Raw genomic sequence first — 21,732 nt, 5'->3', positions numbered from 1 at the left:
AACTTAGGTGAATGTTTTGCTGAAAACTTAAGCTCCTACTTTGGTTGAAAATAGGTGTAGCCCAGTGGTTCCCAACCCTGGGCCTGGAGGCACCCCAGCCAGTCAGGTTTTCAGAATATCCACAATAAATATTCATGAGAGAGATTTGAATGCAGTGGAGTAAGTGCATGCAAATCTCTGTTATGAATACTCATTGTGGATATCCTGAAAACCTGACTGGCTGTAGTACCTCCAGGACCAGGTTTGAGAACCACTGGTGTAGCCTGTTAGAGCAGCAGGCTGTGAATCATGGAAGCCTAGTTCAAATTGCACCAATTCTTTTTTCATTTGGGGCAATTCACTTAACCATCCATTGACTCAGATACAAACTTGGATTTTAAGCCATCTACTTGTCTTGAACTACTAACAAGGTCATGAGCTAAATCTACACCTTTTAATGGTTAGAGAAATGGGTTCTGAACCAGGTTCAAATTCCACTTCTCCCAGTGACATGCTTTGTGACTTTGCACAAGTCACTTCACCCCTTATTCCCTTAGGTACAATTAGATTGTAAGCCAACTCATGCAGAGAAATAACTCATGTATCCTGCATTTGGTAAAAGCAAGTAATACATCACAAGTTCCAAATCTTTATGTGCCTAAATGTAGGCATCCAGCCTTTTCTGAATATTGGCCTTTATATTAAGGTAAAAAAGAAGAAATTAATTATGTTCTGTGAGCTGATGGCAAAATTATGTCTTACCTGATAATTTTCTTTCCTTTAGTCCTACCAGATCAGTCTAGAACAAATAGGTTATGTCATCTATCAGTGGAAGGAGACAGAGAAAAACTAGTTCCAGTAATTTGCCATAATGGGTACTGTGTAGCATAAAATATTCAGTATTTGAACAGCCAGACAATGGTGCTCATGACGCAATGAAGCAAACCAGATATCCACTGTGCCAAACATGCCTTATTGTAAACAAATGAGGAGGCATAGATATTGCGGACAAGACTGTTCTAAGTCAAGAGACAGACAACATTCATGTGACGAAGTGGAAACATCAGCAGCAAAGAATCCTGAGAACTCAAAGAAGGAGGGTTTCTGGACAGGTCTGGTAGGACTAAGGAAAGAAAAAGATCAGGTAAGACATTTTTCCCTTCATTTTCATCCATACTAGACTAGTCCAGAATGAATAGGATGCAGCAAAGCAGAGCCCCCATTAGGGTGGGACTAAATTCACAAACACACCTCCTAGGAACAAGACCTTATCGGAAGGGAAAATTAAGCAGAAGCTAGTAATGAGAGTCTCAAACATGGATCTTCAGAAACAGAAAGGAGGGTGAAGGAAAAATATACTTCAGGAGAACAGGTCATCTGCAAAGAATTACTAGGAGGAGAAAGGCAGAAGATCCAAAGACATGAAAGTGGACAGTAAGGCTATGGCGAAAAGGGAGACACAAAAATCACAGGCCACTATATAGACAACCAGACTACTGTGATTCACAGTACTGGTGACAACTAGCAAAGGAGCAATAGCGAAGCGATAGTCAGGCAGCAAGAGAAGAAGAACAACAACTGAGATGTGGGCTGGGACTGCAGGATATGAGAAGGAAACATTTAGTGCTGGACCCACTAGACAGAATCTATAGACATCTCCAAAGGGCCAGAAGCAATAGGCAGTGTAACCCCTAGAAGATAATACAAAAGAAATCATAAAAGTGTGTACTGGAGCATAGAGCATCAGCAGCACCCAGCAAACAAACAGCTGCTATAGCATGACTGAGTAGACCTGGAGAACGGCAGTAGACCAGTCACCACTGCATCAAATGCAGATAATCGACAGACAGCACAGAAAATACCCTCAAGAAACACCAGAACAGCGTGCATAAGTGTACTCCACATGGTATAGAAGCAACCAGGGTCCACTGTGAAAGAAGGTGAGTGCTGAAAGCTGAAAGTAGACAAGCTCTTCCTCCAGGGAAAGATCTGTGCCTCACATGCAGAGAATAGCTGTGCTCTACCTAAGAGATGGAGGTGTGATCTGTGTGCAAAGATGGAGTTGAGGTTCTAAGACGGAGCTGTGCTTCATATTCAGGGACGGAACTGCATCTTACATGTAGAGATGGAGGAATGCTACAAAATCAGGGATGAAGCTGTGCTTCATATCTAGAGAAGAAGTGTGCTTCATACCTAGAAAAGAAGCTGTGCTGAATTCATGTTGATAGATACAGCTGTGGTTCATACCCAGGGATAGAACTGTACTTAATATTCAGAGATGGAGCTGTGCTGCATATGCAAAGGATGGAGCTGCAATCCCTAATCAGAAATGGAGCTGTGCTTCATATCAAAAAATGAAGCTATGCAATATATGCATAGAGGAAAGTATACTTCATATGCAGAGATGGAGAAGTGTTTCATATCCAGATATGGACAAGAGCTAGTTCCATGTTCAGAGATATGGTAGTACTGTATATTCAGAATTAGAGCAACCCTCCCAACTTAGGGAATGATCTGTGCTCCAAAGTCAAGGATGGGGTTTAGCTAAATTACCAGCGAATGAAATTGCAAACTCTAGTCAAGATCGTGAGTGGAGCAGAGTCTATTAGGCCGTGGCTAGACCACAACCTAAAAGGCCTAGGGAATACACTGCCCAGGAGACCATGGGCAAAGCACACTATAGAAAGGTAAGTCATAATACAGGCCAGGAAGTTGATAGCTGAAGACCACCCAGTGGGATAATGCTCGAATATGGCCTAGGAGGTTGTCACAGAACACAACCTAGGTTTCTGAACGACAGAACAGCCTACAAGGCTGATGCCTGAACCCAGCCTAGGGGGTTGTCACCAGAATACAGTCTAGGAGGCTGAAGGTCGAACACAGACTAATGAGCTATGGGCAAAACACTGTCCCAGATGCTACAGCCAGAAGTTGACCCAGAAGACTGCAGTCAGCCCACAGCCTATGAGATTGTATGGAGGCTGCCTAGAATGCTGTAGCAAAAAGACAATTTAGGAGATTATAGCCAGAATACAGCCCACGAGGTTACAGCCTAAACCCTGTCTAAGAGACCATGAGGTACCTGGCCCCACAGAGTGTTATCCAGGCTCAGACTCCATCTTCACACAGAAAAGAGCACAATTCAATCAGCAATGACCCCCCTGCTCAACTGTCACTCAGAATAAACCAAGACAGGAGCTCACAAAGAAAGTCCAAGAAGGAGCTGCACAATCCATCCAACATCCACTTGGAGACAGAGAAAAATACTCAACATTCTATGCTGCAAAATACCTTTAGGGACGAATTACTCGTCACTATTTTTTCTCTGTCTCCTTCCGTTGGTAGATGGACTGGTCTGGTATGGATGAAAAGGAAGTGAAATTTGGACTTTGGATCAGACCAACCCCATTATTTACCCACTGAAATACTTCTAGAATACCAGCAGATTGAGGATGAAGAAAATACTCCTGTTCATTAAGATTTTATCAACATTTCTCCATAAGAACATAAGAATAGCCATACTGGGTCAGATCAATGGTCCATCTAGCTTCCAACAGTGGTCAATCTAGGTCACAAGTACCTGGCAGAAACCCAATTAGTAGCAACACTCGATGCTACCAATCCCAGTGCAAGCAGTGGCTTCCCTCATGTCCATTGCAATAAAAGACTATGAACATTTCCTCCAGGAACTTGTCCAAACCTTTTTTTAAATCCAGATATGCTAACATTTCTCCATCAATGTTTAAAGTCACATAACCCATTCAGGATCCATGCTGTCAAGATTAAGAAAAGCAGTTTTAACATCATGAAGTCTAGACACTGGAATGTTAATGACAAACAAACATTTTGTGAAAACCTTGACACCCAATGTACCTGGCTTTGATCTTCCACATGGACATCTCTAACTGTAATTGGACAGGATGTGGTAGGTGTAGGCACCTCATGCATAATATTTTGACTATGAGAAATAAACCAGTATCACATATCAAAAAGATTTATTTAGCTATCCCTGGGGCAGTCAGCTGGCTTCCATCATCTCAGTGGAAAATTATAGATGCTGTTCTGTTGATACCTCAGCCATATACAAAGTGAACAACAATCCAAATCACAGAAATATTTCAGGTAATCAATAGAAATAAAACAAAATAAAACATGAAAAAGAAAATAAGATGATACCTTTTTTATTGGACATAACTTAGTACATTTCTTGATTAGCTTTCGAAGGTTGCCCTTCTTCGTCAGATCGGAAATAAGCAAATCTTGGTAGATGACAGTATATGTGAGACATCAAAGCATCTCACAGGACCCCACAGTCATTCACAAAGGAAAAATATTCAACATAAAGGAACCCTTCAAATGCTCATCTTCCAATGTGGTATACATCATCCAGTGTAAAAAATGTGACCAAGGATGTTATATTGGAGAAATTTAACCTACACAGACATCACATGAAAAATGCCACGCCGGTGGGACAACACTTTACAAAAACAGAACACTGTAACTTTAAAACAATACAGGAACGTAAGACCTTTGAAGTCAGAATGATTAAATATTTTGACACCCACCAGACAGGACTTAACAGAGATCTGGGCTTTCTAGCCCATTATAAGCCATAAAATTGTAAATTGCACTGCTTTGACACTCTCCTGTCTCCATGCATATCCCCCCCTGTCTCACCCATCCACCTCCACCCCACCCTGTTAGATTGTCACTGAAATGCTTTGATGTCTCACTTACCTATACTAAACGAAAAAAACAAAAAGGCACACAACTGCTTACAAAACAGTAGATAAAAAAACAACAAAGCAGTGGAATCAAATGTATTTATTGGAACAATACCCGACGTGGCCACGTTTCGCCCTCAGGCTGCGTCAGGGGTATATACCCCTGACGCAGCCTGAGGGCGAAACGTGGCCACGTCGGGTATTGTTCCAATAAATACATTTGATTCCACTGCTTTGTTGTTTTTTTATCACTTACCTATACTGTCATCTACCAAGATTTGCTTATTTCCGATCTGACGAAGAAGGGCAACCTTCGAAAGCTAATCAAGAAATGTACTAAGTTATGTCCAATAAAAAAGGCATCATCTTATTTTCTTTTTCATGTTTTATTTCTATTGATTACCTTTAAAAGTGGACTAACACGGCTACCACACCTCTCTACTCAAGAAATATTTCAGAAAGCAGTTCACCCATCAACTCATGTCATGAAATATTCTATAGTCTACCCAATAAATATGTGGTTCAGTAACTTAAACTTGTCTAGTAGTTAACAGCATATGATGTTCCTTTTAAAGAATTAAGAACTTCAAATGTATTCAGCCTACTGGCAGGTAAAGGCACTCCACCTTGACAATGTCTCCGCTATAATATGGGTAAAGTGTAGGGGGCAATTTTCAGATAGTTAATTTAAATAGGTAACATTATTTTATTCATAGTAACTGCTATAAAATTGCTCTTCACAGATTTATTTGTCTCTCTCTTACCTTTAAAGATACACAGATCACATTGAGTGCTTCCTTAATCTGAGGATGATGTGTTTCATGGACCAGTTCTTCACAAAGCCAAATACCAAGGCTACATAATGCAACACAGCTGAAAACAATTTTAAATAGCTAACATTAATTGGGCACACTCATCTAGTTAATTCATAGTCTGCTAGATTAAAAAACACACACAGCTATATGCAGTGCAGCAAAAATTCAATATTGGTCATAAAAATTTTTTGACCATAAGTTTTGAACAGGTGACTAAACATCCACCGAACTTCAAAAGGCTTTCTTGCCAATTTGGGTGTGTTGCGCTAAAATATAGTGCTATATATCGTCAAAACGGAAAAGAACTTGAACTACATTTTATTTATTTTTTTTTTTACTTTGGGATTGGTGCTCACCAAGAGAACATTTGCTCCCATCAGTCATTCTCCATCCTCTCATTCTCCAATCCTCTGCTGCCACTATAAAAAGTAATATACCCAGCAATGGCTTCCCATTAGTCTCAGAATGTAAAGAGAAACCAGCTGGCTACATTGTACCTTGAAAAAATAAAAAAAGGCCTGAATTTACAGAAAAATAGTTTTAAATTATTTTCTCAAAAGGGAGAACAGTATTGTTCAGTTGTGATTAGTTCAAACCCAGGAAATTCTGTGCTTCTCTAAAACACAGAATGTTCAATCAGTGTAATACTCTAGCAACATTATACAGTCAGTTCTAATTATATGATTAATTTGTTTTAGTATTTTCTTGTTTATGCTGATATAATTTAAATGGACCATGTGCTTGCTTAAGTGAAACATAAGTTTAACAAAATAAAGCCAAGTGAGGAAAGCATGCAGAGGATGACTCGTGGAATTCTTTCTAACCCTTTTCCAAGTGTTGTGTCTGTGTGTCTTAGATCAGGAACGTAGAGATGAGAAGGGGTGGTTGGAATGGAGTGGTAATCTGAACAGTGTAATACACTGAAAACAGGTATGGTAATGTATCAAATGTAAATAACCTGAAAACAATGAGTAAGGTAATCAAATTTGTTAACGACACAGTTAATCAAAGTCGTTAAATCACAAGGGGATTGTGAAAAATTGCAAGACTATACAAGACTGGGAGACTGGGCATCCAAATGGCGGATAACATTTAGGGCAAGATGCATCAACCAAACGTAAAAGAATCTAAAACGTAAAAGTCCTTACCGAATTTGAAAAAACGAAAAATGCACTAAAAAAACAAGTCGCACATGTTCGGTACGGTATTGTAAAGTAGAATGCATTAAAGAATCGTTAAACTGGTGTAATCCCCGTCGATAATCTGCCCGTAAAGCATGCGGAGAGCAGCCAAGCGTTATTGCTGGCTGCTCTGCGCATGCCACAAGCATAAAAAAAACCAAACCCCCCCACCCCAAAACAAACACGTCCTTTATGGATGGCCTTGCCCCCCCACCCCGCCCATGGTCACCGCTGCTCCCCGCTACCCCCGCATTAAAAATCAAAACTTAAGGCTGCCCCGGCCCCCCTCCCCTTCTCTATTTCTCCCCAGCTCTGCCCCAGCTCCGCCCCCACTGCCCCCCCTGAGGTCGTCGCCACCGCCCCCCCCCCCTCCACCGGACCCCTCTCCCTCTTCCCGGGCCCGCACAGCCTCTCACCTCTGTGTGAAGGTGCTGCATGGGCAAGAAGAACAGCTGATGCCTCTTCGCGGAGTCTTCGAGCGTCCCTCCTTTCCTCCTGGGCCCACCCCCGTGTTGGGGGAGATACAGAAAGGAAGAGAGGAAGGGAGGGGGGCCGGGGCTGCTAAAATTTTGATTTTTCATGCAGGGGGAAGCGGGGAGCAGCGGGAATCTCGGGCGGGGGGAGGGGGCAAGGCCGTCCATACAGGACGCTCCTGACGAGCGCCTTTGCCACCTCCCGATCCTTTTTTTTTTTCCTTTTATTTTACTGCAGGGGGAGCGGAGAGCAGCAGCGACCTCGGGCGTCAATAAAGGACGCTCCAGACGCACGTTTTTGCCCCCTTTGCGATTTTTATTTGGTTTGTTTTACATTTAACTTTTTAGCCGGGCAGCCCCAACGAGAGGTACAGACCTCTCGTAGCTTTCCGGTAGTTTTCCAGCGTTAGGGCAAGTGGAAAACTTTAGTGCATCTCATTTCAATAGGGTTTCTACACGAATTGCTCATCTGCATTCCGTTTTCGTTAGCTGCTAGCGCCGTCGGAAAATGGCCTTTAATGCATGCCACGGTTAAAAATTTGTTTGTTAAAGGGTCGTTAAAGGCTCGTTTTGTTTAGTGCATCTGGGCCTTAATGTGAACAAGTGCAAAGTAATGCATGTAGAAAGAGGAATCCAACTATAGCTACATGATGCGAAGTTTCACATTAGGAGTCAACACTTCCCAAGAAGAGAAATGTAGTCTTACCTGTTAATTTCCTTTCCATCAGTCCTGATCTATGTCCCCTGACCAGCCAATGGAGATAGAGAAAAACACAATCAAGTTCCAGTGACATCAGCAATATAACAGCAGCCAGTATGTAACTAGACAAGCCAGAGAAGGCCACCAAAAGCATTCCAACACTACCCAACTCAACTGAAAACCAACAAGAACATTACGTTAAAAAAGAAAACATGCAAAGGAGGAATGAGCCGCAACACCAGTACTCCTACTGCCCTCTGCCTCCAAAATCATGTTTGCAATTAGATGTCATCTTTTTTTTTCATTATTTATTTTATTGTACACTTCGAGTTTCCTGTAAGACCTGCGCCCCTAAGGGACAGTAACAGATATCAAGCTGTCCATGGTCTTACTCGGGTGGGAAACTGGACTGGTCTATCATGACTTAAGGAAAGGAAATTAACAGATAAGACTAAATTTCACCTCTTTCTCTTTTCTGGATAGACCAATCCAGACAAGTGGGATGTAGCAAAGCTCATCCTGAAGGGCAAGAGGAATACAAGGCTCCCTGACCCATTGCCCTACCAAACATGCTGTCATCCCTGGCCCTAACATCAAGTCTGTAATGCCTCACAAAGGAGTGCAAGGGGGACCAAGCTGCCACTTGACAAGCATCCTCCAGAGCAACGGCCCAGAGCTCTGCCCAGGATGTAGCCTGCAACCAAGTAGAATGGACCCTCAAGTCCACCAGAATGGTCTTCCCAGCCAGGATACAGGCTAATTCAATGGCTGCCTTAATGCAACACACAATAGTCACCTTAAAAGACACCCTCCTTTCTGGCGACCTTTCTGCAACAAAAAATCCCTACTGAGTCCTCCAATGAAAGGCAGGAAGTGCAATGACCCAATTAAGGTGAAATGGCAAAACCACCTTGGGGAAAAATGAAGGGACTGTATGCAAGGACACCGAATCATTCCAAAAGGCCAATTAGGGGTCCTGGCACAAAAACACCTGAAGCTCAGAAATCTGACACAAAGAACAAACGGCCACCATAAAGGTGGCCTTCAGAGCTGCCAGAGAGGCTTGAAGAGAGTGGCTGCAAGGGCCTGCAGAACCAGAAGGGGATCCAACTGAGGAAGAAGCAGGCACAAGGGGGGCTGAGGATCCTTGATGCCCCCAAAAAACCTGACAACACCTGGAATAGCTGCTAACTACCGACCTCATACTGGACCCCAGAAGCAAGACAAGGCCATCACTTGGACCCAATGGGAATTGAGGGCAAAACCAAGATCAAACCCCTCCAAAAGGAAGGAGAGGAATGCTACCACATCAACCTTCCATGGGTAGAGAAAGTGCCTTGCACCTGCACGTATGCCAAGGAAGTGGGCACCTTCTGAGCTTAGAGCAAAGTGTCCCCCACCCTCAGGAAAATAACCTCAATGGCTCAAACTATGTCATTCAAGAGCCATACCTTAAGCCAACAGGGATCTGAATTCTCATTAGGCCCTGAACGAGGAACCCTCCTGTCCCCTGGGCAGGGACAGAGGGCCATCCACCACTAGCCATATCAGGTCCGCACACCAGACCAGGGCCACTAGAATTACCAGGCAAGGATGATGTGCAATCTGCCACAACAACTGGCCCACCAGAGGCCACTGTGGAAAGGCGTACAGGAGAGCTTGAGAGGATCAAGGCTAGACTAGCGTAATAATCCCCAGGCACGCTCCATTGAATGAAACCTTGGGCACTTCGCATTGGTAGTGGACACCATCAGATCCACCTCCCAAGTCCCCAATGAACTGAAAAGTCTTGGCACTCAGAAACTATTCTGCTGGGTCCAGGATCTGGCTGAGAAAATCTGCCTGCATGCTCTCTACCCCTGCAATGTGCACTGCTGAGAGAGCTAGAAAATGGCTCTCAGTCCAGGTGCATAGCCACTGCTGCAACATTGTCTGAAAAGACTCTCACAGCCTTCCCACAAAGGAGAGGCAGAAACCTTAACAGAGCCAGACGTATCACCTGGGCTTCTAGGAGACTGATGGGCCAAGATGCTTCATCCACAGACTAGGAGATTGATGGGCCAAGATGCCTCAACCACCAACCAGGTGCCCTAAAGGCTGTGTGAAAGGCAGTGGGCCCTCCAACCTTGGGAGACTCATGTTGGTAGTCACCACCATGCACACTGGAATCTCCAGCAGCACCCCATTAAGAAGACAAGCAGCAGCATCCCATCAAGCCAGATCTTTCTGTAGGCAAGCCAAAAGAGGGAAATGATGTTTGAACCACTGGGACTTGGGGCTCCACTGAGAAAGTGCACGTTGAAGCAGTCACATGTGGGCCCTGCCCCACGGAACATCGAGGGTAGCCACCATCAGCCCTAGCAGCGGGAGGTGGTCCCAGGCCCTCTGGATGAACCGGGCACAAAATGCCACCTTCAGCCACTGCAACTTGTCCACCCCCATTTGTGGGACACAGACTGTAAAAGTCTGTCCAGCACTGTCCTCATGTTCCAACCACTGAAGTTGCTGTCTAAGCCCTTCCCATTCCATCCTAAACCAGATTGCCATATATGAGACACAGACCATACAAGTCTGCCTGGTATTGGTCCTAGTTCATCACAGCCAGAGCCGCCATCTAAGCATCACTCGACACATCCACACACATGCAGCCATTTAAGGTTAGGTTTTTTTCATAACTTCCATTTTCTAATTACAGATCCTCTGTGTTCACCCAACGCCTTTTTGAATTCAGACATCATTTGTGTCTCTACCACCTCCTTAATGGAAGACTTTACGCATATGTGTATTTAATGCAAGGAGGAGAAGGAGACAGCAAAGAACTTGGTACTCAGTAGATGAGAGGCTGGTACAGCTTACACTTCCACGGGAACCCTGCAGGAATTGTTTCCATCCCCACGGGAATCCCGAAGGAACCGCTTCCGTCCCCGCGGGAACCCCACAGAACCACTTCCGTCCCCACAGGTTCCGCAGGATTCCCGCAAACCCCATTCCCATGCAGGTCTCTAGTTCGAGCTGGTCGACAGTAACCCACTACAACAGGATGAACCCCACTGGATTCCGGAGAGGCCACCCAAGCTGGAAAACCCTTGAGACCTGGTCCATCAGAGCCCCCAGCAATTCCTTCCTGAATAAGTGGATGACTGGGGAGGTTCCATCCTCTTTCTGTGCAAATTCTCCCAACTCCTGGGAATCACAATGCGCCAAAAACTGGCTGTCTGGAGCTCCATCCTCCTACTCTAGATTCCCGCACAGGGAAAGAGAGGGGAGGTTCCCCGAACCCCCACTCAACATTCGTGTGTGTTTGGATGTGAAACAGCAGGAGCCAGGAAGTGGGAAACCCAGCAAGGTCTGGCAGCTTCCAGCACATTAGTGTTCTGCCAAGCCCCCCAGCTGGGGCTTCCCTGGCATCCCCCCCCCTCTGGGCCCCCACCAAAGGAGATAGAGCAGGTTTGCCTGGGTCCCCTTAGTCTGCAACATGGAATCCAAAATGGCTGCAGCTCCCACAAAATCTGTGGGGGGCTGCGGCTGGAGGAACCACAGATGAAAGAGGCTATACCATGCTCCTTTACTTTACCAGGTGCTTATATTGCGCTCACACCTCAATAAGTTTGGAGCAGATTACAGAGTAAATAGAATTCAACAAGATTGCATTGGGGAATCAAGTTTCAAAGCAGTGAGGAGCAAACCTGGCCCTCTCTCTCAACACCCCCCCTCCCCGGTCTACCTTAAAACATCTCCAGGAGGTCCCTGTGGGTCCAGAATCTTTTCTCCTTCCCCTCGCCTTCATGGTGCACCTCAATGTAATTTTTTTTTCACATTGGTTGCCAGCGTGACAGCAGTTCCGATATGCTGCCTGCAGCCTTCTCAAAGCTCTCCTTCTCCTGCCATTCTGCCCGCCCTCTGAAACAACTTACTGAAACAGGTACTACATATCTCAAAAAAATTTAAGGGGGTCCTAATTCTTGGGGAGCTTATTTCTCTGGAACCCCCATAGTCTGGTCGGGCTTTTTTTCACACAATATGTTTTTTGTTGGCTTTCCCCAATGCTGAGTTTGGTCCTATTCCATTAAATGTTTGGAGAACTAAGACATCATTTAACTTACCGTGCTGGACCAGAAGGCTCCTCCCTGGCAGAATTTAGAACGGTTTTGATTATTATTTCCTAAAAGAAAGGAATATAAGTTTCAAAATCCAAGGTATGAATCAGTCATTTCTTTTACCTGTTAGACTCTGCCTCTATTTAAAGTAAATTCAAGTTAATAGGGGGAGGAAGAAATGAACTTACAGAATGAGGTGTCTGGCTAAGTGTGAAGGATAAAATGTTTTTTTGCTGTATCAAAAAAAAAAAAAAGTTTTATGCTTAGCATTAGTACTGTAATTCTGCAATGTAAAATTGTGAAGAAAATCACCATCTCCAACTTTGGTCTCAGTTTTGGGATACTCTTACTCCCTTTGCTCATAGCAGAATCCTAAATAACTAGCACTCTGGCACAACCTGAGAGGGCTTTGGATGGAGAGGGTGGGGGAAGGTCGGGGGGGGGGGGGGGAGTTCATCTTATAATTAGACTCTTGTTGATATTCGATCTATGCTTACGTGAACCTTGCTATATCTGTAGTGTTATGTATTTTTTTGTTGATTTACTCACTTTTTCTACATTAATAAAACATATTTGGAAACGCAGAAGCCCCGTGAAACCATTAGTATAAAATAATGTAAGTTTGGTTAACCAAGCTATTATTATTATTTTTTAAATTAAATATTTTATTATGGGGAGGATTGATAATGTCAGAGATTCAAAAGATTGCGTTCTACATTTCCTGTGCTACCAAACCATGGTGGCAGTTTAGCAGGGAAGAGTAGCAGAAACCACTATAGCTACGGTTTGGACTGCAGCCAAAATTTAAGGGCCAGATGCACTAAACTTAACGAGTCATTAACGAGCAAGTAGTAAACCCTGGCATGCACTAAAGACTTTTTTCTGACGACGGTAGCAGCTAACAAAAATGGAATGCAGATGAGCAAATTGTGTAGAAAGCCTATTGTAATGAGATGCACTAACCTTTTCTGATTGCCTTAACGCTGGAAAATCTAACGAGAGGTCTGTACCTCTCGCTAAGTATGCACGCAAGCCAGACAAATAAAAATGCTTTAAAAGAGAAAGACAAGCGTAAAACGGAGCAGTGAGAGGAGGCAGAGCAGAAGGAAAAAAATCACGTTTCTCGAGAATCGGACTGAAAAGCTGCACAGCCACAGCAAGAGAGGGCTCAGTAGTTCCCCTTTCACAGGCTCCCTCCCTCCCTCTGTGTGTGATCGGGATTCAAGAAGAAGGCACAGCTCCCTCCTCCAGGTCTATCTCAGCCAATCACAGCACGTTTAGCTCGGCTAAACGCGTTGTGACTGGCTCAGGACTTCCAGGTCTCAGCTGAGTGAAGCACTGCCAAAAAAGACGTTTTTATTATTGCGGGGGGAGGGGGGGGAATGAAAGCCAAAATGGACGCCCATCCAAAAAAAACGTCCATTTTGGCCGTCATCCCCCCCTGCAATAATAAAAACTTCTTTTTTGGCAGTGCTTCACTCAGTTGAGACCTGGAAGTCCCTGAGCCAATCACAACGCGCTGAGATAGACCTGGAGGAGGGAGCTGTGCCTTCTTCTTGGATCCCGATCACACACGGAGGGGGGGAGCTGAGCTGAGCTAAACGTGCTCGTCTTTTTTTTTTGTTTTTAAAGTTTTGTTTTTTTAAAGTGAAGCACATCTATAAAGGACGTTCTTGGCATGCGCAGAGCAGCCAGCATAACGCTTGGCTGCTCTGCACATGCTCCACGGGCCGACTGTTTATCGATGGAATACAGAATGCAAGTGAGCTACAACGAGCAGCTCATTTGCATTCCTATTCCTTGATGCATGCCTTACCGATTCGTTAAGGGAATCGGTAAGGGAAGGGCTCTAACGATTTTTTAGTGCATCTGGGCCTAAGTCTGGTCCCGTTAATACATGCATACAGTACTGATGCTTTAGGGTTGGTCTTGAGATCTATTCATAAAAGAGAAAAATAGGAAAGGAAAGTCAACTATTTCCCTAGGATAAGTGCTGATGGACTCAAAGTCTGCACTTAAAGAGGAATCAAATAAGGAAAAGGAGTTAAGAATGGTGGGGGTGGGGGGGGGGGGGGTAGCTGAGGCAGGGGGAACAGTTACACAGGTGAATGTATACATGAGAACCAGCTGAACGACCTGGTCAATAGAGCGTGACAGGTTCTGTAGGAGTAGAGAAAGACCAATGTTCCCCCCTGCTTTCTAAAAAAACTTAAAGGCCATGCTGGATCAATCAAGTCCTGCACCCTGTCTCCAAAAGGGGCCAGTTTAGGTCATTTGGAATTACCAGACACTGGTAATATGAAGGAAGGTGGAAATGACAGGTTTATTAGACTGATTTTGGAGGTGAAAAAATTAATGGAGACTTCTGACACAAAGGATAGTAAAGAATCTTGAATGTGGCAGAATGCAGGATCTGTGGCAGCAAGGAAGCACATGTCGGCCAAATCAATTTCTTTGACTGGGCAACTAGAAAACTATTAGATCAAGGCTGGATGCTAAATATGGTTTAACTGTATTTCAGTTAAGTCTTTGACTCTCCCCTACAAAGGAGTCTCATTAAATAGCTGAGCAATATGAGGGTGGTTCCAAGGTAGTGGATCTAATGAGACTGAATGGACTAATGGACTGAATGACAACAGTAGCAGTAAACAAAATCTGTTTTGTGAGGGGGGAAGGAGAGAGATTAGTGGCATCAGAAATCAGTCACGGGGCCAGCTCTGTTCAATAACTTTGTGAATGATATTACAGATTGTGACAAAACAATGGGGGTTTCTTTTACAAAGCCGTGCTAGTAATTCCCGCACAGAAAATGAGAGGAAGACCACAGGAATTGAATGGGCTTCCTCTAATTTGCTGCACCGAGAATCAGCAGCACGACTTTGTAAAAGAGGCCCTGGGATTGTAAGCCTATAAACTGCATTAATTATTTCTTGAAGTGTATTTCTCTAGTTTGGCCAACAGGTGGTGCATGTTTTATGTTTAAAGCTGTTACAGAGAAATGACTGTTCTTTCTTTAGTTTAACACAAAGAGGAAGTAACCTGTGGTGATGTGGCCAGCTACTTTTAAATAAAATGTTGTTTTGAGCTCTGATTCGCCAGGAGCTCAAATTCAGTCTGGATTTTTCTCCAGTCTCAGTTTGGAAGTAGAGAGAGAAAGACCTCTTTACTGAGACCCTGTGAGCAGTTATATTTCCTGTACTTCCCAGGCAAAATCCAGGTAGTGATAAAATGTTTAGATGGTTTTATAATTGTTCCTTATTCAGTTACCTGTTATTTGCCTGTTATTTTCCATCTGTTTTTATATTTCACTGTTCAATATTTTTTATGACAATAAACCTGTTTTAGTTTATCGACTCTGCTTGTCTGGCCTAAGAATCCTGGTGGTTTGTGTGTTGGGTCTGTGAGTGCTTTCTAGGAACTGTGGGACCACTGGGAGTGTGGCCCCAGTAACCTAGAAATCACTGAGGATAACTTGGGACCCAATCAGTGGGAGGAGGGTGCTAGTGTACAGCACAAGCATCAGGTGCAGGTGGACCTGAGCTGTGATGGCATACACCTTCTAAGTGGCCGCAGGGGTAGCACCAGATGGATGCTAGGAGTTTCGTGACACAGGGGAATTAGAAGCAAATTTTCTTTTTGAAGATGCTAAGATCTGCAAAATGGACACAGGTTTGAGAGAGGAGATGGAATGAGAAGTGATTTAAGAAAGTCTGAAGAATAATCAAGTTTCTTAGCAAGATGAGTTATGCATTCTGGGAGCAGAAATCCAAAGAAGTTGTATTTAGTAAGGGGTGAGACGCTGATGTCCACAAACAGGAAAGAGACCTCGGTAATGAAGGTAGGGAAATAGAGCGAAGAAGTATTGGCCAGAGTCAGAGGGCTGCTAGAATAAAGGAGGAATTTGTCTAGCAGAAGAGAGGAAGTAATTATGCTACAATACAGGTCATTAGTTAGGCTTCATCTGATTTTACTGTGTTCAGTCCTGGAAGCTTTATTTCTAGATATAATTGAGGAAGTTTGGACCATGTCAGAAACGCTATGCGACTTAGAAATCTAAACTATATATCCTGGAAAAGAAGAGTGACTTGAGAGACATACAATTATCAAACAGGCATAATAATCCACAAGAAGAAAAGCTGTTTCAGAAAAAAGGACTTGCAGGCTACAATATCAGAATCAAGTTTCTAGCAGGCTACATGTTCTGTAATAACAAAGTCCTAGCCAGAAACACAGGTGCTTGTGTTGCTGGTTCTTTGTAATAAGCTATTTAAGGGACCTAGGAGGCTCATTAGTAATAGTAAGTATTTACACCAGGCTGTGATTACAGAATCAAACTAGCAACTGAGTCTGTCTAGCAGACTAAGCATTTTTTTTTTTTTTTTTTAAATAACTGGTACTCACATAGCCAGGTTTTTCTGGTGGACTACACAACAACCTTGGGAGGCCAGATTGAGCAACAACTACGCTAGTAATGCTGTTTTTTTAGATTATTGTAGAGCATCACAAATTTGTATTGCCCCATAAACAAACTAAATAGATGGCATTCTCAAGGGAAAATAGAATTTGCGACTTTCTCTGAGTCTGGTGACTCAGAGGTTTAATGAAAATTGGCGGTGTGACATCAAAAAAGCTGAAGCTGGTTCCCCCAGCAGCCGCCATCATAGTTTGTAAAAAAAAAAAAAAAAATATCAGGTTCTGTTGTTGTACTTGTTATGTTATCTCTGTTATAAACATGGGAGCTTCAGAACTTGGGGAATGTTCTGCCCAAGCCGCTGCTGTCACCGAGCTGAGCCGGATGCGGGCACTCGGAAGGTGGCGGTGGCAACCAATAAGCTGGACTGGGTGTCTGAGCTGCTGCCGCTGCCCGAGGCTATTATTGTTACATAAAAGTTCTATATAAAACAATAGACTAAGGATGCAACAGCAGCACCTCGGACACCCAGTCCAGCTCATCAGTCACTGTGGCTAAGTGCCCGCATCCCCCTGCAGCCCGGCCTGGCTGTCGTCATAAGCAAAAATAAAGGCACATAGCAAAGCAACGAGATCCACATTATAGCATTGCAAATAAAGTAAGCTCTGTAGCACTGACAAATTTTGAATATAACCCTCCCCCCCCCCCCATCACAAACCGCCTTGAAAACTCCCCCAACTACCTCTCCAACTCCCCTTGCATCCCACCATCCCCTCTTAACAGACAAGGTGCAAAACAATATACATTTCACAAGTTTGCTATTGTTTTCAATAGCATTTGCTATTATTTTGGACAAACCAATATGGTGCAAGCGCTGCCCACTGGTTTCAGCCCAGATAATGGGCCAGATAACATCACGCTGCCTCCTGTCATTAAACCTCTTTGGTTACAATAACAAATAATTTCAAAAGAAATCTGGATACATTTTTGGAGAAAAGGGTGATCAGGAGGTAAGATTTAAAAATCTGGTCCATCTTCTTTCATGTTTTAGAAATTGCTACAGACAGCACAATATATTTTCACTGGTCCCTGATCACCATGTAGAAGGAAAAATTATGTCTTATCTGATAATTTTCTTCCCTTTAGTCCTACCAGACCAGAAAGAGTGGTTTCTATTTGTCAACCAGTGGACGGAGACAGAAAGTAATTCTTTGTGACTTGCCCCTTAATGGTATCATGGAGCCATAGAAAGTTCAGTATTTCGAATAGCCAAGCAATGGTACTCATGAACAAACAGTCAGTCAATATGGAATAGCCAATAATAAATGGCATCATGTAATACATACAGTAACAATAGAGGTATATACTTTACTGGCATACACATATTTTACTGAGTCAGGTGATGTGTAAAACTGTGCACACTGAAGAATGCTAAAAACAGGAGGCATGATATCTGCAAAAAATAAAAATAAAAAAAAGAGAGAAATAGGAAGAGACACCCCATAGGGGAAATAAAATCAATCAGGGAGAGTTTCTGGACTGGTCTGGTAGGACTGAAAGAAAATTATCAGGTAAGACACAAAAGATTTCCTTCCTTTTTTGTTCATACCAGACCAGTCCACAGTCAGGGAGATATAGCAAAGCAGTACCCAAAAATGATGGGACCAGAAGATAAACAGCAAGAAAAGGTGAAAGCTGGAATTCCTTGAAAATTTCCGTAGTGTACTAATCCCATTCACAGAGATGTAGGAACCAAAGTTCCATGAAGAAAGTGAATAAAAACAAATTACAGAAAAGATTATCGGTTTAAACTCAAAGAAGCGAAGAGGGAAATACGGCTAGCGAAAGCACGAGCGGAAGAAAAAAATGGCTAAAGATGTAAAGAGTTGTGACAAGAGCTTGTTCAGATATATTGGAGAAAGGAGAAGAGATAGGAATGGAATTGTGAGACTAAAAGATAATGATAATGGCTATGTGAAGAGTGATGAAGATAAAGCGAATGTGCTAAACAATTATTTCTCTTCGGTGTTCACGGCTGCCAAGGGAACGTCTGGGAATGGGGTGGATACTGCGCCATTTACGGAAGAAAGAGTTTATAAACAGCTTGAGAATCTGAAGGTGGACAAAGCTATGGGGCTGGATGGGATACATCCCAGGATACTGAGGGAGCTCAGGGAGGTCCTGGCGGGACATCTTAAAGATTTATTTAATAGATCTTTAGAGACGGGAGAGGTTCCGCGAGATTGAAGATGAGCGGATGTGGTCCCTCTTCACAAAAGTGGAGACAGTGAAGAAGTGGGAAACTACAGACCGGTAAGTCTCACGTCGGTGGTAGGAAAAATAATGGAGTCGCTGCTGAAAGAAAGGATAGCTAATTTTCTAGAAGACAATGGGTTACAGGACCTGAGGCAACATGGCTTTACCAAAGGAAAATCCTGCCAAACGAATCTCATTGACTTCTTTGACTAGGTGACAAAAGAAATGGATGAAGGCCATGTGCTAGATGTAATCTACTTGGATTTCAGCAAAGCCTTCAATACGGTCCCCAACAGAAGACCTGTGAATAAGCTGAAAGGGCTGAACTTAGGACCAAAAGTGGTGAACTAGATAGAAAACTGGTTGACCGACAGGTGGCAGAGGGTGGTGGTAAATGGAATCTGCTCGAAGAAAAGGATGGTGAGCAGTGGGGTTCCTCAGAGGTCAGTGCTGAGGCCCATTTTGTTTAATATATTTGTGAGAGATATAGCTGAAGGATTGGAAGGAAAGGTTTGCCTTTTTGCGGATGACACGAAGATAGCCAATAGAGTGGATACCCTGGAAACAGTAGAAACGATGATCAATCGGTTATAATCTTGAGTAGGAGCGATGTTCCACACCAGACACGAGAAGTTCTCCTGATGACGAGAACAACTAGCAAAACACAGGTTGTGTCGGAATCAAGTGAACGGATGAGAACTAAGTGAAGAGACATTTTATCTAGAGTGATCACGGGCACAAAACTACACGCACTAGTTACACCGGAGGCACAACTACATCATCAGCAGCACGAAGGATTAACAGCCCAAAGATAAGTGAACAAGTCATTAAGATGGAATAAAAGAAAAGTTACTAGTGTAAACATATATAAAAGAAAAAGAAAAAAAACAACAACAACGTTAACGATGAAAGGAGGTAGGGAGTGCTGCAGTGCTATGATGTTTGATGTAACATATTAGTAAGAATAGCCTAGCTGGTGTAATATGTGATTACTGAGCACTGTCATATTAATAAGAAAAAGATCTTTTTGTATAATTTCACTGTAAGAGCATTATAAAAAAAAGTTTAAAAAAAAGGTATACAACGGTTTATTTTGGAACTAATACAATTGTTAAAATGTAATGCCAAGAAGCGCAGAGTGATGCATTTGGGGTGTAGAAACCCAAAAGAGAGATACCGAATAGGAGGGGAGAGATTAGTAAGCTTGACTCAGGAGAGAGACCTTGGTGTGTTGGTGTCTGAGGATCTAAAGGTGAAGAAGCAATGTGACAAGGTGACTGCCATGGCCAGAAGGATGCTAGGCTACATAGAGAGGGGTATAATCAGCAGAAGAAAGAAGGTGTTGATGCCCCTCTACAAGTCATTGGTTAGGCCCCACTTGGAGTATTTTGTTCAGTTTTGGAGGATGTATCTTGCTAAAGATGTAAAAAGACTGGAAGCAGTGCAAAGAAAAGCTATGAAAATGGTATGGGATTTGTGTTGCAAACCGTACGAGGAGAGACTTGCCAACCTGAACATGTATACCTTGGAAGAAAGGATAAACAGGGGTGACATGATACAGACATTCAAATATTTGAAAGGTATTAATCAGTAAACAAACCTTTTCCAGAGATGGGAAGGTGGTAGAACTAGAAGACATGAATTGAGGTTGAAGGGGGGCAGACTCAGGAGTAACGTCAGGAAGTATTTTTTCACAGAGAGGGTGGTAGATACGTGGAATGCCCTCCCACGGGAGGTGGTGGAGATGAAAACGGTAATGGAATTCAAACATGCGTGGAATAAACACAAAGGAATCCTGTTTAGAACGAATGGATCTATGGAATCTTAGCAGAGATTGGGTGGCGACACCGGTATTTGGAGAGTAAAACCGGTGCAGGGCGGACTTCTACCATCTGTGCCCTGATCGTGACTGAATAGATATGGAGGGGCTGGAGTGTAAATTTTAGCGGGCTTCGATGTTAGCTTCAGAACTTTTAGTACAGGAACAGTGCTGGGCAGACTTTTATGGTCTGTGCCCTGAGAAAGGCAGGGACAAATCAAACTCGGGTATACATATAAAGTATTACATACCATGTAAAATGAGTTTATCTTGTTGCGCAGACTGAATGGACCGTTCAGGTCTTTATCTGCCGTCATTTACTATGTTACCGGAGGGCATGAGATGGAATGCCTAAGAATAGTAAATTATGTTTTTATCAAGAGACACATTCTGTTGAAACAGATTTCCTTAAGGCAGCCTAAGGACAATGAAAACAGAGATATCATACAGGTGGTTGGTGGAAGTGTTGTAACAGGATAGCAATACAGCTGCGTGTGGCAACCGTGCAACATATCTGACAGGTACAACTGTATGACATGAACTGAGAGCACTGATTTCCTTAATCATTCTATATAACTGAAATGAATATCCACAAAGCACATCACAGTTCCTCATACATATTTTATTTATTTATCACATTTGTATCCCACATTTTCCCACTGATTGCGGTCTCAAAGTGGCTTGCAATAATATTGTAATAAACTTACAATGCAAAGAAGTACAATTTTTTAATTAAGAGCAAGATAGAAATAACAATTGAACAGCAATTGGTATTGAGAATAAGATAGAATTAATAATCAATAATAAAGAAAGCAGTAACGTGTAATTAGTGTCCATTGGATCATATAATAGTAAGGGATAATTCTAATTATGTTGAACCTGGGGAATAGGCCTTCTTAAACAATACTAATTTCAATGATTTCCTAAAGTTTAGGTAGTTCTGGGTAGATTTTACTGATTTGGGTAATGCATTCCACAGTTGAGTGCCAATGTAAGTGAAGTTTGAGGCGTAAATTGATTTATATTGTAGGCCATTACAGTCTGGGTAGTGTAAGTTCAAATATAATCGTGAGGTACTGGATCTGTTTCTGGGTGGTAAGTCAACCAACTCAAGCATATATTTTGGTACCTCACCGTAGATTATCCTGTGAATTAATGTACATATTTTAAAGGCTACTCTTTCTTTTATACGGAGCCAGTGCAGATTCGAATTTAGGTTTTCCAAATATCAGTCTTGCCGCAGTATTCTGAGCCATTTGTAATTTCTTGAGTAGGTG

At 43.0% G+C, this 21,732-nt stretch overlaps 1 protein-coding gene across 2 annotated transcripts in view; it reads right to left on the bottom strand.

Moving 5' to 3' along the window:
• RALGAPA1 (Ral GTPase activating protein catalytic alpha subunit 1) overlaps positions 1-21,732 on the bottom strand; it is an 882,008-nt gene that overhangs the window by 474,315 nt on the left and 385,961 nt on the right. For both annotated transcript variants that reach the window (XM_030214290.1, XM_030214291.1), the window contains exons 27-28: positions 11,976-12,034; positions 5,468-5,576 (exon numbers count right to left, since the gene is read on the bottom strand). In XM_030214290.1, coding sequence (XP_030070150.1) covers positions 5,468-5,576; positions 11,976-12,034 — 168 coding nt within the window. The remainder of the gene's footprint in view (positions 1-5,467; positions 5,577-11,975; positions 12,035-21,732) is intronic.

Source organism: Microcaecilia unicolor, chromosome 9 (genome assembly GCF_901765095.1).
Source record: "Microcaecilia unicolor chromosome 9, aMicUni1.1, whole genome shotgun sequence".
Classification (NCBI taxonomy): Eukaryota; Metazoa; Chordata; class Amphibia; order Gymnophiona; family Siphonopidae; genus Microcaecilia; species Microcaecilia unicolor.
This window is presented reverse-complemented; position numbering and strand designations above follow the sequence as displayed.